This window comes from Osmerus mordax, chromosome 3 (assembly GCF_038355195.1).
Source record: "Osmerus mordax isolate fOsmMor3 chromosome 3, fOsmMor3.pri, whole genome shotgun sequence".
Classification (NCBI taxonomy): domain Eukaryota; kingdom Metazoa; phylum Chordata; class Actinopteri; order Osmeriformes; family Osmeridae; genus Osmerus; species Osmerus mordax.
In genome coordinates this window covers 4,835,376-4,847,877 of record NC_090052.1, presented here as the reverse complement: position 1 = coordinate 4,847,877, position 12,502 = coordinate 4,835,376, and the positions used below count along the sequence as shown (strand labels likewise).

General features: G+C 41.7%; 1 protein-coding gene across 2 annotated transcripts; it reads right to left on the bottom strand.

Moving 5' to 3' along the window:
- Window positions 1-6,682: 6,682 nt before the first annotated feature.
- On the bottom strand, window positions 6,683-12,235 carry LOC136940332 (eosinophil peroxidase-like). 2 transcript variants are annotated; one of them, XM_067232428.1, is made up of 14 exons: window positions 12,166-12,235; window positions 11,989-12,085; window positions 11,567-11,751; window positions 11,330-11,462; window positions 10,561-10,690; window positions 10,236-10,442; window positions 9,731-10,094; window positions 9,358-9,518; window positions 8,948-9,206; window positions 8,672-8,842; window positions 8,111-8,348; window positions 7,822-8,033; window positions 7,324-7,371; window positions 6,683-7,119 (listed from the first exon to the last, which is right to left on the bottom strand). In XM_067232428.1, exons 1-14 carry the CDS (start codon window positions 12,233-12,235, stop codon window positions 6,683-6,685), a joined length of 2,712 nt encoding a protein of 903 aa, XP_067088529.1. The 2 variants fall into 2 exon arrangements, with proteins under 2 accessions (XP_067088529.1, XP_067088530.1); XM_067232429.1 differs by lacking the exons at window positions 6,683-7,119; window positions 7,324-7,371 and adding an exon at window positions 7,602-7,639 and having other exon boundaries at window positions 11,989-12,076.
- Between the last annotated feature and the right edge of the window lie 267 nt (window positions 12,236-12,502).

Below are 12,502 nucleotides of genomic sequence, written 5' to 3'. Positions count from 1 at the left end.
TGATTATGAAATAATGAATTTTAATTGTATTTAAAATAATTGACTAATTCAAAGACCAACAAAAAAATACTTGTAGGCTTAAAGGCGCACACGATCATCCTCACATTCTGTTCCTGTCAATCATACACGCGGTGTCAACCAATTATACTGCATGAGGGAGGGCCGAGCCAACTCACACACACTCAGTTAGACGAGTAGTCGAAACTCGGAGGACAGCCATAACAAATCAATGCCAAAGACATTGTGGTTAAGGTAGAGTATGATTTCATTTAATAATTTAATTCAAATTGTTTTCACGCCTATCATAGTCAAATTCATAGTTAAAACATATTTTTCAAAGAGCCGTTCAGGAGCCAAAAGAGACGGCTCTTTTTAGTGAGCTGAGTCAAACGAGCCGGCTCACGAAAAAGAGCCGGAATGCCCATCACTACAAGACGAACATATATAATAATATATATGTGAGAGAAAAATGGTTGTGCTCACCGAAGGCTTGAGCACAACCAAACAAAAAGGTTAAAAACACTGATGTACTGAACCAGACTTGTATTATTTTACATAGTGTAGAGTGCGCTGCCCCATTATCGTCCACGACCGTTTCTTTCATAAATTTCTTAAAGAAAATATCCAGCAGCAACGAAAGAAAGTAACTCGCCGATATGTAGGGTGAATTTGGGTAATCTGGGACATTGGGTAATGTGGGACAAAGCTCCAGTGTGTTTTTATTAGTGGGCATAGATAGTTTTTTTTTAGTATGATTAATCTCACTGTAATCTTGGCGTTAATTTAGATTGATCTAGATTAAAATGGCTCATTTGAATTCCGCCGAAGGCATTGAGAATATGTGTGCTACCCAAATAATTACTAAAAGTAAGTCTTTGAGAACGGGTTTCTCAAGCCAGGTGGCGCATTAGACCAAGAGCTCATCTCCTGTTTCCAAAATGCATCACAAACTGCTTGAGAGAGCTGTGATAGCTATGATAATTGGTGATTAAAATAAATTATGTTCAATAAGATGTACTTGTGTTTATTAACAATGTTAAATGTTAATTAGATTAGTTAGCTTGGCTGATAGAGCTGTGCTGACGGGCTTGCTTCGGTTGCACTCAAACATCGTAGTTTGACGACGACTCTTCCCCTGTGCTACGTCAGTGCTTGGCCCGGCATCTTCCGCATTAGCTAAGGGATGCTTTGCGATTAGGTGATATTTGAGACTGGAAGAACTCCTACAGTAAACTAATTCCCAGGGGTGGATCTAGAAAAATATTCATGTGGTGGCAAGAGGGTGGCAGGAGATTTTGAGGGGTGGCATCCCGTGGCAAATGTGTGTGAGATCAAAATGAAAAAACTAAAGGCTGTGCAACATGTATGCATAGTCAGTGAACACTGAAATGAATTTGAGGATTATAGGTCACATGACCAAAAAGCTATTGAAGTTTGAAGATTTATTTTGAATACAATCTTTTTTAATAACCTGAGATGAAAATGAACAAAATAAAGGCTTTGCAGCATGAATGCATACATCTTCAACAGTTTAACATTATTTTGACGCTCCTAGTTCATGTTGTTGAAAAGCTATTGACTTTTGAAATGTGTAATTTGCTGACGGTCCCTAAACGTACGCGTTGTTTAGGCAGCCAAAAGCATTGGCTAAGCGGCCGGTCATAGCAGTGCTAAACACCGGTTAAAATAACACAATACTGGGCGTCCGAATATCTGTTGAATATCGAACTTCAAACTAACTTTACCACAGTCATCTTTGTTGTTGCTTTGTTGCCCAAATAATTCACGAGTTAATGTTATTAACCTCAATTCAACAGGAAAAGTAACATTGCAACTCCGTATAGCCCTGCACTTTTGTAATTATTCGTAGTCATTAATAGATAATTGCTTAACACCTCATTCCTCCGGAGTGGTCTGCTGTCCGTGCCGACGATTTCTTCCTTGAGTTGAAGCCTTCTATGGTCAGTTTGCGCCTTCCTTGTGTTCAAATGAAAGCAACTTCGGTGGCGGTGTGGGGAGGGTGGATGGAGTCGTTTTCGTGCTGCATTTACTTGCATTCGGATATTAGAAATTCGCTCTCGCAAATGTCCGATGAGCCACAACTTTCCTTTGTTTTCAAAGCTGCCAACTGGGGTGGCAGCTGGGGTGGCAAGGCTATTTTTAGGGTGGCATTTGCTACCCCATGCCACCCCGGTAGATCCGCCCCTGCTAATTCCGCATAGCACAAGGTGCAAACAACCTTAGTCTTGTCGAGGTTTCCATTGGGAAGCTTCTTAAAAATACATTTTCCCTGAAGCAAACCAGGCGGCTTCATAGCTGCATCCATGTTAGCACGTCACGTTTGATGTGATAATTTCATACACAAGGCATACACGCAGGTTCGAAGACTCGTTCTCGCCCACTACAGTGCAATTTGGCTAGGTATATATCCGCGCTAAAATATCAAGGTGAAAGTCATCATAGCTTGTGTAGTATAGACCCAGCTCCCAACCCAACTTTCATAATAGATTAACGGCGATATTTTTTTTATCACCCGATAAGAGTCTGCGTTAACGCCGATAACGACCCACCACTAGTTTTTATCCTGCTATGACAACGTCTAGTCCACAGAACCTTTACTATAGGTTTAGCATGGATGTCATGTGACTGAAATCACAAAACTTGATTGGTGTAATGTCACAGAAAGGGGCAGGGCACTTGTCAATCAGGAAACTCCCATTAAATTTGCATAATCAGGTCAGTGGCATAACATTCTGATAAGATTAATGTTAAGGATAAAAATCTGTCTAAAATATTTAGATGTTCCTAATTGTTATCAAATTGTGTTTGTGATCTATTCAAGCAACAAAATATGCATAAAAGTGAGGAAAAGGCTTCTTTTTTTTACAATTTCTTAGCTGTCCCACTGTATCAAACATGATTGGTAACGTGGGACAGCATCACTTGGGTAATGTGGGGGTCAGATATTAATCAGAAGTTTGCCGGTTCAATTCATGGTCGTGCCAGTTAATGGAGGCAGGTAGCATCCCTCGGCTTCGTTTGTTCGCCAGGGCCTGGAATGTTCCTAATACGTCAATAAGCATGGCAGGAATCGAACCAGCAACCCGGATTACTAGCTAGATTCCATAACCGCTCAGCCATTTGGTGTTTTAATGTATGAACACACTCAATTGAACAAAAGAAACAATTCTTTTTATAAAAATGAAAAACCTCCATCTCGCCGTGTGCCATGCAAATTGACACATTTGATGGCATATTTACACTTCCAGGATTCTGATGTCAACATGTACAATTACTGTGTTCTCACTGCATGTTTTAATCAATTCTCTGTATTCTTTTGCCTGATTGTGAACAAGGCACACGTGTTGTTGTCTCACTTCTAAGTTTCTCCTCATACAGATGAAGCAACTCTGAAATACTCCCACTATTGAAGGTTTATAATTGTTGTGTGTATTCCAATATGTAATGATGGCATTCAATGACACAAGTCTGTGTTCTAGAAAGAAATGGTCTGGAGCCGCAGAGGTCCGATAATATCATCTTTAGCAGCAGTTGGAAATCAAAAAGTACAGAGCTCTGGGGTTGTCTATGTTACCCTACCCGCAACAGAGTTTGGGTTGGTTCACGAAGTCAAACTAACTATCTGTTCCTGCCTGAGCATATATTATACAGTGCAGTAAAACAAAAAAACACAAGAAGAGGGTTGAGCTTGTTCTCCTGTGCAGCAGGGAGTTGTTCTTGCCGACGCGTCCCACCTGCTCGGGTAGATAGAGAGAGACAGATAGAGACACAAAATACAGCCTTTTTCCTACACTCTGTGGTCGAAACTCGTCTGGGTTGTTCCTCTTTCTCGGCCCGCACCCATGAATCCCCCCGCCCTGTGTGAGACACAATGTTTAAGCCTGAGCACACTTCTAAGTTCATAAGACATAACTTTAATAAGCACAATGCATTCTTTACTATGCAAGTTGAGTTTCATGTTGAAGTGGATCCCCCTGGCTGTTTGGTCTTGAACTTGCTCCCACTGCCTCCATTGAACACTGATTCCACTTATCTCTGGAGCCATAACTGTATGCTTGGTTTTGCACCGTAAACAGGTACGAAGAAGGCAGGCCTCAGTTGCTGGAGTGCAACAAACTAATTGAAAACTATCCTCCAGTTTGGTTGACTTTAAAGCACCCTCAGAACCTGAAGCATCAAGTCTGCATTCTCATGATGATGACGACACAGACATGTACTTCTGTCGGATGCCTTAGGTGGTGTTACATAGAAGGGCCTCAGAGTACAGAAGGATGAGTAACTCAGCTTCATACTCGGGTTCTTCTTGAGAAAGTCACTATGGAGGTTCAGCATTGAGTCTGTTAAAATCATCCTTTGATGTTTCATCTTGTTCCTGGTGATGGTGTCTGTTTTATCAGTGCGAGATGAGTTTACAATGAACTCCTTAACAGTCTGGTTGATACGTTGGAGATATGTTGCCTTCTTATGTGTTTGTTTTTTCTTGTAGCTAACACCAAACTGGCGAAGCCTATGAAGAAGCCGATACTTCTTTGAAGTTGGCTTTCCATTAGCATCCTCTCTGTTTCTGTTTGTGGAGAATCTACAATCGTTTCATCTTTTAGTTTGACATTTGACTTTCCTATTTGAGATTTCTTTTTCCGCCATTCCTGCTTTCTTAGTTTGTGTTGCTCTTTTATTAATTTCTTAACATTTTCTTTCAATGCTTTTATCTCCCTTGCGTGTTTTTTCCTGGTTTTTCTCCTCCCTCTCAGCTGCAAGGGCACGCCTGCTTGAAATAGGCTCCTCAACAGTCTGGTCCAGAGGACTTTCTGGTGGGGTGTCTATTTAATTTAGCCATCTATTCTGCATAGCTCTGTACCTTTTCTTTGCTTTCCTCATATACTTTCTGCGGTTCCTCTTTACTCTTAGTCCTAAATCTCCTACTTGTTTAACTTTTTTGTTTTGGACCCTGTCTTTCCATCTCTGTCTCTCATTTTCTAACTGGGCTCTTCTGCTTTCTGGGTCACTGTTAACTATTTCTCTCCTTTTTCTCTGGTACTCTGTTTCTTTTTCTTTGCTCCTCCACTGTCCGTTTTTGTCTAGCCATGTCTGCCTACACTACAGATAAAAACAATACTTTTTATTAAAGTTATTATTTGGCATTTGGGTATATTAAGATATTTTAAGTAAATCAACAATGATCAAATTAGATCATATTATCATGTTATGTAGTTGTTACACATTACTTAATAAGTATTTGGGAGCACTTTTCCACTCTGTCAGCTTACATGTCAACACCGTCAGACAAAATATCTGACAGAGTTGACATCTGACGGATCATGTATAGTAAATGGTAGCCATTTTGATTTTTTCCTCAGTTGCCAACAGCCACTAAACTAAGCCAAAATACCAACTTTTATTTCAAAATTCTTGATTGAAATCATCCCTACTTTGAAGACAGTGTTGACACATAAAAGCTGTGACCACAGGGATTTCAACTTGTTTGCTGAATATTAAAAAAACTGGACTGCTGCATCCATCAACAGAAAGAAGTCAAAGGTGGTGCTCAGGGTTAAAGCTGACCAAAATATGCCCGATTTATTTCGAATTTGAAAAAATATATGTTGTTGACATGAATTGATGACAGATTTTGAAAGGTTGTTGTTAATGTATAAAATAATGCAATGTTCAATTTAAGTATGTTGTGATATTTTATTAAGCCATCCAATTAACCTCATATTCATATTTGGGCATTTTAAAACACTTTTTTGCAGTTTAATACTGTGACCTCTACGGCAGAGTTACGGCAAGTTCATTTGCATGGGCTTTCATAGTACAGTGCCGGTATTTTATAAAATTACTATGAAATAATATAAATATATACAAAACTAAGGGTCTAAACATACACAAGTCTTTCATATCCAACTTATAAAGCCTTTTAAAATGAAATAATGTATTGTTTTTTAAGGCAATTTGCAACATTTTGATAGGGGACATGTTTTGTCCCTTATATCAAGAATCAGTGATATATATTTACAATTACATTTAGTAATTTAGCAGACGTTCTTATCCAGAGCGACTTACAGTAAGTACAGGGACATTCTCCCCGAGGCAAGTAGGGTGAAGTGCCTTGCCTAAGGACACAACGTCATTTGGCATGGAATCGAACCAACAACCTTCTGATTAATATCCCAACTCCATAACCGCTCAGCCATACATCAGTTTTAAAACTATTTTCATTGTTTTTTAAGAATTTTGGGGATGATTTATAGAGCTGTGCCTAATCTGTAACAATAGGAAAGATAGGACTATTTGGAAACAAAATATTCTACCTTCAGAAACACACTACTGACAACTACACTAGAACTAGTGTACTAGCCACCTGACTCCACTAGAAGGGAGTCAGGTGGCTGAGCGGTTAGGAAATCGGGCTAGTAATCTAAAGGTTGCCAGTTCGATTCCCGGCCGTGTCAAATGACGTTGTGTCCTTGGGCAAGGCACTTCACCCTACTTTGCCTCGGGGGAATGTCCCTGTACTTACTGTAAGTCGCTCTGGATAAGAGCGTCTGCCAAATGACTAAATGTAAATGTAAATGTAACTACTTTCCCTTCCAATTTACAACATTACGTTTACAACACTTTCTTTTAAAAAGTTGTGTTGGAGTGTAAAGGGTTAGGTTGTTCATATGGTGAAAAGAAGGTGTCCTGAAAAGAAGCTGGTGGAGCTGAGACCATTGTTCCCCAGACTGGCCTCAAGCCAAAGCTGGTCTCCTTGGGCTAGCTGCAACACCATGTCACCTGTGGAGGTGTGGCGACCATTTTGGAAAATCTGGAAGCCTTGCAGCTCCAAAGCACCGTTCAGCCACAGGTCAATGCTCCCCGCAGTAATGAAGGACGTGCAGTGGTAGCTGAACTGGTAGACGCCAGGCACGGCACATGTGAACACCCCTGTCCGTGTGTTGTAATGGTCTTGACCATTGTAGATGATCTGACGAAAAACAATGACTTTCTTGCTGGAGTGATTGGTGTCGCCCAGACGGACAGCAAAGGCAGAGTGTTGCTGGGTAGCGTTGCTGTTGGAACCGGGGTGTCCGGGGGGACCTCTCATGCCTTCAGGACCTGGGGATAATCACCAAGGAGTAGGTGGGAGTTATGGACAGTTTATGTCAAGTTCTTAATGCTTGTCACAGTACTTATCACATTAAATGAAAAAATATATATAGTTTGATATACTGTCGGCTTTTTACACAACGTTTGATATTAACTACAACTTAAAATATATTGGCCCAATACATTGATAATATTTTTGCAATAAAGAACTACCTCGTTCTCCTGGGGGTCCTTGGGGCCCAGCAGGTCCCTGTAAACAATCTGTGGGTTTAGGAGAAGAAAGCATAAAAAAAAAAAATAATAATAATAATAATCTATCATATTTATTAAAACATTGATTCATTTGATTCATAAAGTGCACTTCTAAATAAATAGAACCATCAGATTGTGTCAGAAGGAACATTTCAGCAAACAGACCAACCACCAAAAGATTTGTTTTGACTGTAAGTGTTGTGCTTGCTTAAATCACTTCACCTCACTCAGAATCAGACCTAATTTTCAATGTCATTATTGCAACTGCCTGTTGAGCATGCAAGACCAAATACCATACATGAACCCTGAAGACAACTTCTGTGCTCTCTATCATAGGATCATTGTATATTGAAATGGAAATACAGATTTAAAAACAAATGAAAGGTTACCCATTGCATTCTGATAGAATGTACAGTAAATGCAAGCGATGAAACAAAACCTTCTCCAGTGGCCATTTACCTGGTTCACAGGCTCTCTCTGTCCAGGGTGAGAGGTTGAGGGGAAGGAGGCGGTTGCAGCTGACAAGAGGGTTTGAGCTCGACCTAATGCGGAAGGGGTCACGGGGGACCATGTTGATATCAGTGTTATCACAGATGATACGACTCAAAGAGACTGACGTCAGGGAAGCTCTTTGCCTTGAGTTGAAGACGCCTGGATTCTCGTACCACAGCCTGGCAACAGCAATACAGTAACAGGTGAAACACAGCCTCGTAATACATAATACATTTAGATGCATGCAAACCCTTACCTGTCTCCCTGGCGAATCCTCTTAAACTGGTTGGCTATGAGACAGGCGAAGAGTGGGCCCACACGTCCATTCCGAACAAAGGGCTCGGCCACGCCTCCCAGCCAAACATCAATGTTGGCTGGGGTGCCGTAAAGCTGTAGAAGCCTGTAAGCCAGTTCAGTGTTGTTCAGGACCTGTGCCAACTCTTGTAGGTTTTTGGGCTCAGAGAGCCCACAGAACCTGCGCCACTTGTTATAACCTTAAAGGGAACAGGTAATGAAAGTTGGTATACTGTAAATGTACTGTTCTGTTTTTATTCATTTTCTTTTATTATATCCTATTAAACATGGGTTTCCTTTGCCTTTTTTATTTAAATAGTAACAATAGAACAGAATGCCTTTTACAGAATGTATTAGCCAGAATGTGTAAGAAAAGAGATTATGCTGTGCACTGGAAAAGGGCTGATGGACTGTTAATTCTTATAAACAATAGAGGGAGGTAAGTGTCAGCTGTGCGTTTTGTATTTCTGGAGGAAACGGAATGAGTGAGTTTTTAAGTGGGAATGGAGAAGGAGGTGTGTACCGGGCAGTCCGTGGTCACGTCCCCTCTGCATGTTTAGAGAGGCCAGGTCCAGAGCTATGTGCATAACAAATTGGAACAGTCTATCCCTCAAAGCGTTCACCATCATGTGGTCCTGAGTACCCAATTTGGCCGGACGGATTATCAAACCACGGAGTAGAGGGTCAACACCACCTAAAGGGAGAGAAAGAGAGAGAAAAACGGTATAAAAGGTTTCTCACTTCCAGGTGATATAAATCTGACAGGCAGTTCATCCATAGCCCCTGCCTTGTCACTTACCCTCAAACACCACTCTCCAGGGGGTGAAGAAGGCCTCATATAGAGGTACGCTGGGAAAATTAGGATTCTCATTGAGGTTTGTGTCAACACGGAACACCAGGGGCTGGATGGCGAGGTGAGCAAAGCGGTATGCAGCCGTAGCAAACACGTTGGCGATACTTGGATCAATAGCCTCATTGTAACCAGGATAGCGACCCAGCTTACGGTTCATCACATCTGGGCCCACAATGTGAGGCAGGTAATCGCGGAACACTAAAATCTGATAAGGAGATGGAGAGATACTGTGTATGAATGCATGTTTGAAAAGGTTTCAAAATACTTACATACTTACATACTTAATAAGAGGATAAAAGTAAACATGAGAAGAAAAACTGTGTGCATGTGCAAGTGTGTGTGTGTGCATGGGTTACCTGGGCGTAGGCGCCCTGAATCTTGCGTGCCTCTTGGTAGAGTGTCTCACTGTCCCAGTGTGGGTTGATGCGACGCAGCTCACGAGCCAGGCGGTTGTGCTCACGCACAAAGAGTGTGTGAATGGATGTCAAGGCGATATTCTCATCCACACGTGCATCACCTGGGGCAAAGAAAGTGACTTAAACATCAACTTAAATAGTCACAGGCACCATCATTGTAAAAGTTCCTATTAACAATTGTCCACAGCCAACTACTGAACCTTAATGTTTTAAATCGTCTCTGCCTTCAGTTTATGGTTGCCTTAAGTTAAGTTTGTGGTTGACTAAAAGATGTTAGCATATTGTAAGAGAGACACAGTTGAGATCTACCAACCTGCAAAGAAGCAGGGCACCTCCCTGGCATTTGTGTCATTGGTGATCCTTTTGCGTGTAGCGCACATGTTGCCATTTAGGGTGGTGAAGGGTAGCAACTCCCGCCCGTTGTCTGTAAACTCGGTGTTGACGCGCATAAGGCCGCCGTCATCGGTCAGGTTACGGAGCTCCAAAGCCAGCCCCTCCTCTGAACCATACACTTGTCCTAAGTCTAGGAAGGCCGTTAGAGCATTGATCTGCTCCCTCTTATTGCTCACACCGCCAAACATATAGGCTGTGTTTCCTGTGCCGCAGACAGGTGCAGATCTGAAGACAGGGATGCAGTTGTTGGGGCCAGAGGGAATGCGAGGGTCCCGCGGTGGAATCTGCTCACAAAGGACGGTTTATGGTTAATGGTAAAATCGTTTAACTGAGTGTTTACAATGTGGGATGCCCCATTTATACACAATGAAGCACCCTTCCAAACTTTAGATTGATTCAAAACTTGGGGAGTGAAAGTCACTGACTGGGATGGGGAAGCAGGGTTCTGAGCGCTCACAACTCTGGTCGCAGTCCAGGCCATTGCTGAAAGAGCGGATGCTTGGGGAGAAAGGCGTGAATGTCAGGTCGTGGTCATTCCACTGGCCAAACAGGGTCACGAGATGGGTGAACTCTTGATCGCTCACCACGGCCTCATCCGTTGTGTTCAAAATGAGGTTTGAGACCTCCCTGACCTGAGCACAAACGGTAGAGAAAAAACACAGCATTTTTTCCAGGTGTATTAATTACCAGTTTGTGACATTTAAGGTGATATATTGTTTTAATTTGTAAGTTCTGCTTTTGCGGTCATACCAGAGGAAGCACAAAGTTGTTAAACTTCTTATTTTGGTCCCAGCCTATAGGCTCAGAGACGCCATCGTCATACTGGGCAGGTAGCAGGCGTGTGAAGGGGGTGTTGGAGGCTCCGAAGAAAGGGTTATTCCTGGGAAATAGACATTGAGAAACCTTTAGAAACTCTGCGGGAAATGTTTTCAAAATGTGTGGTGAGGTTTCAGTGGCCAAGGTTCAAAGAAACATCATTAAACTTCAGCTGTTCTTCCTCAAAAATATGCCTTCATATTTCACAACAGCCTAACCACACAAATTCGTTGGTACCTTTAAATGCATGAAAATTATATTTGTTTAGCTTTTGAAGTATGAAAAAAAGATAATGTGGTTGCTCTTAGGTCTTGTTCACACTTGAAGTTCGGTTCTCTTGATTCTCTTAGTTCGGACCAAAAAATAAAATAATTTATTTAGCCCTGGTTCGCTTAGCGCTCACACTGGCATTTTTAACACCAAACCTAGGATACGGATAAGGTCACATCCTGATTGGACAGCTTTTATTGTTTGTTTGGAAGCCGAGACCCACTATTCAGGCGGTCTCGGTACACTTGTATGGTATGCACCAAGATTCGGATGGCAGCGTTTACACTTGTTAAAATGAACCGCACTACATTTACATTTATTCATTTAGCAGACGCTTTTATCCAAAGTGACTTCCAAGAGAGCACTAACAGAGCAATCAGACCACAGTTTGTTTCAATTAAAGCAAAGCTGCCAAATTCAAACAAACCCTTACAAGTTGTTGCAGACACTTGTGGCCGTGCGATACTTGTTGATGTTGGGGGTGGTACGACAGGATGGAGGCCTTACTCTAGCCGCACAACCAGTCATTGTGGCGATGGTTTCAAGATCCTGGTCTGAGAGTATATCTGAGGTGACAGGAAAAGATCATTAGTATGTGTGTGAGTGCCCGATACATCAGCGTGTGTGTTTCTCTGTACTATGTCTGTTTGCATGCCTGTGTCTACCTGACCTGTTGCATTAATTAGGTTGATGGAGCGTTTGTGTGCATGGTGTACATTGGCTTTGATCAGTCTCAGGGTGTTCTCCATGTAGTCTGCAGCTCTCACGGCGGACCGTGTGTCTCTGCGCGGTTGCTTGTAAAGACGTAGCACATCTGAAGGCTTGACTGACTCGCTACGCACTCTGGTCAGACTCCTGAGGCACAAAAATGCACAGATAATTTAGAGAACATGGCCAAGCACCGCTTTGTATCTATTCATCTCTGCCAGGAATACAAAACACTGAAATATTTGTTTTGCCTGAATTGACCACAACTGGGATCAAAACAATGCGCATTGCGATATTTTGCCAGACAGACAGTTGCTGAACACAGATTAGAAGTACTAAGACAATTATGCAAATAGAAGATGGAAAACTGTCAGCTTCACTCACTTCTCTCTGGAGTACTTATAGGCATCGTCCACAATTCTCTTTGCCTCCTCCAGTGCACTTTGTATGTAGGGGCTGCCCAAGCTTTCCTCTGTTGACCATGATAAGCAAAATATGTAAAATATATATGATATATGCACATGAGATTCGTAAATGTGGCCTGTCTGTTTATAATCCTACCTGATAGGACAGAGTAGTTCAGTGTGAGCGCCAAGCCCAACGTCAGAAGGAGAGAGGGAAGGAGATTCATCTCTGAAATAATTATAAGAAATTGTGTTGAGCTGCCGTAACTGGGAGTATATACCAAAAATACCAAAGAAACATGTTGTAAGAAAAATGTAAAAAATATAGCACCTGTATTAAACAACTATGACAACAATTGCTTTATAATCACATACACAGATACATAGATAAACAGTAGACACAGCTTTGAACACAACCTACCAATCTACTTTGAGTTAGATGTTCATGCATAAATTAAAAATAACTATGACCCTCATCTGTAAAGCAAGGTAAG

What these genes read in the sequence shown, in the direction of transcription:
- LOC136940332 (XM_067232428.1), bottom strand. Translation starts at nt 12,235, where the DNA reads ATGAATCTCCTTCCCTCTCTCCTTCTGACGTTGGGCTTGGCGCTCACA. An exon ending in CTGGAGAGTGGTGTTTGAGG is followed by an intron (nt 8,843 to 8,947) that starts GTAAGTGACAAG and finishes CTCTCCCTTTAG; the next exon opens with GTGGTGTTGACCCTCTACTC. An exon ending in ACGTGACCACGGACTGCCCG is followed by an intron (nt 8,349 to 8,671) that starts GTACACACCTCC and finishes GTTCCCTTTAAG; the next exon opens with GTTATAACAAGTGGCGCAGG.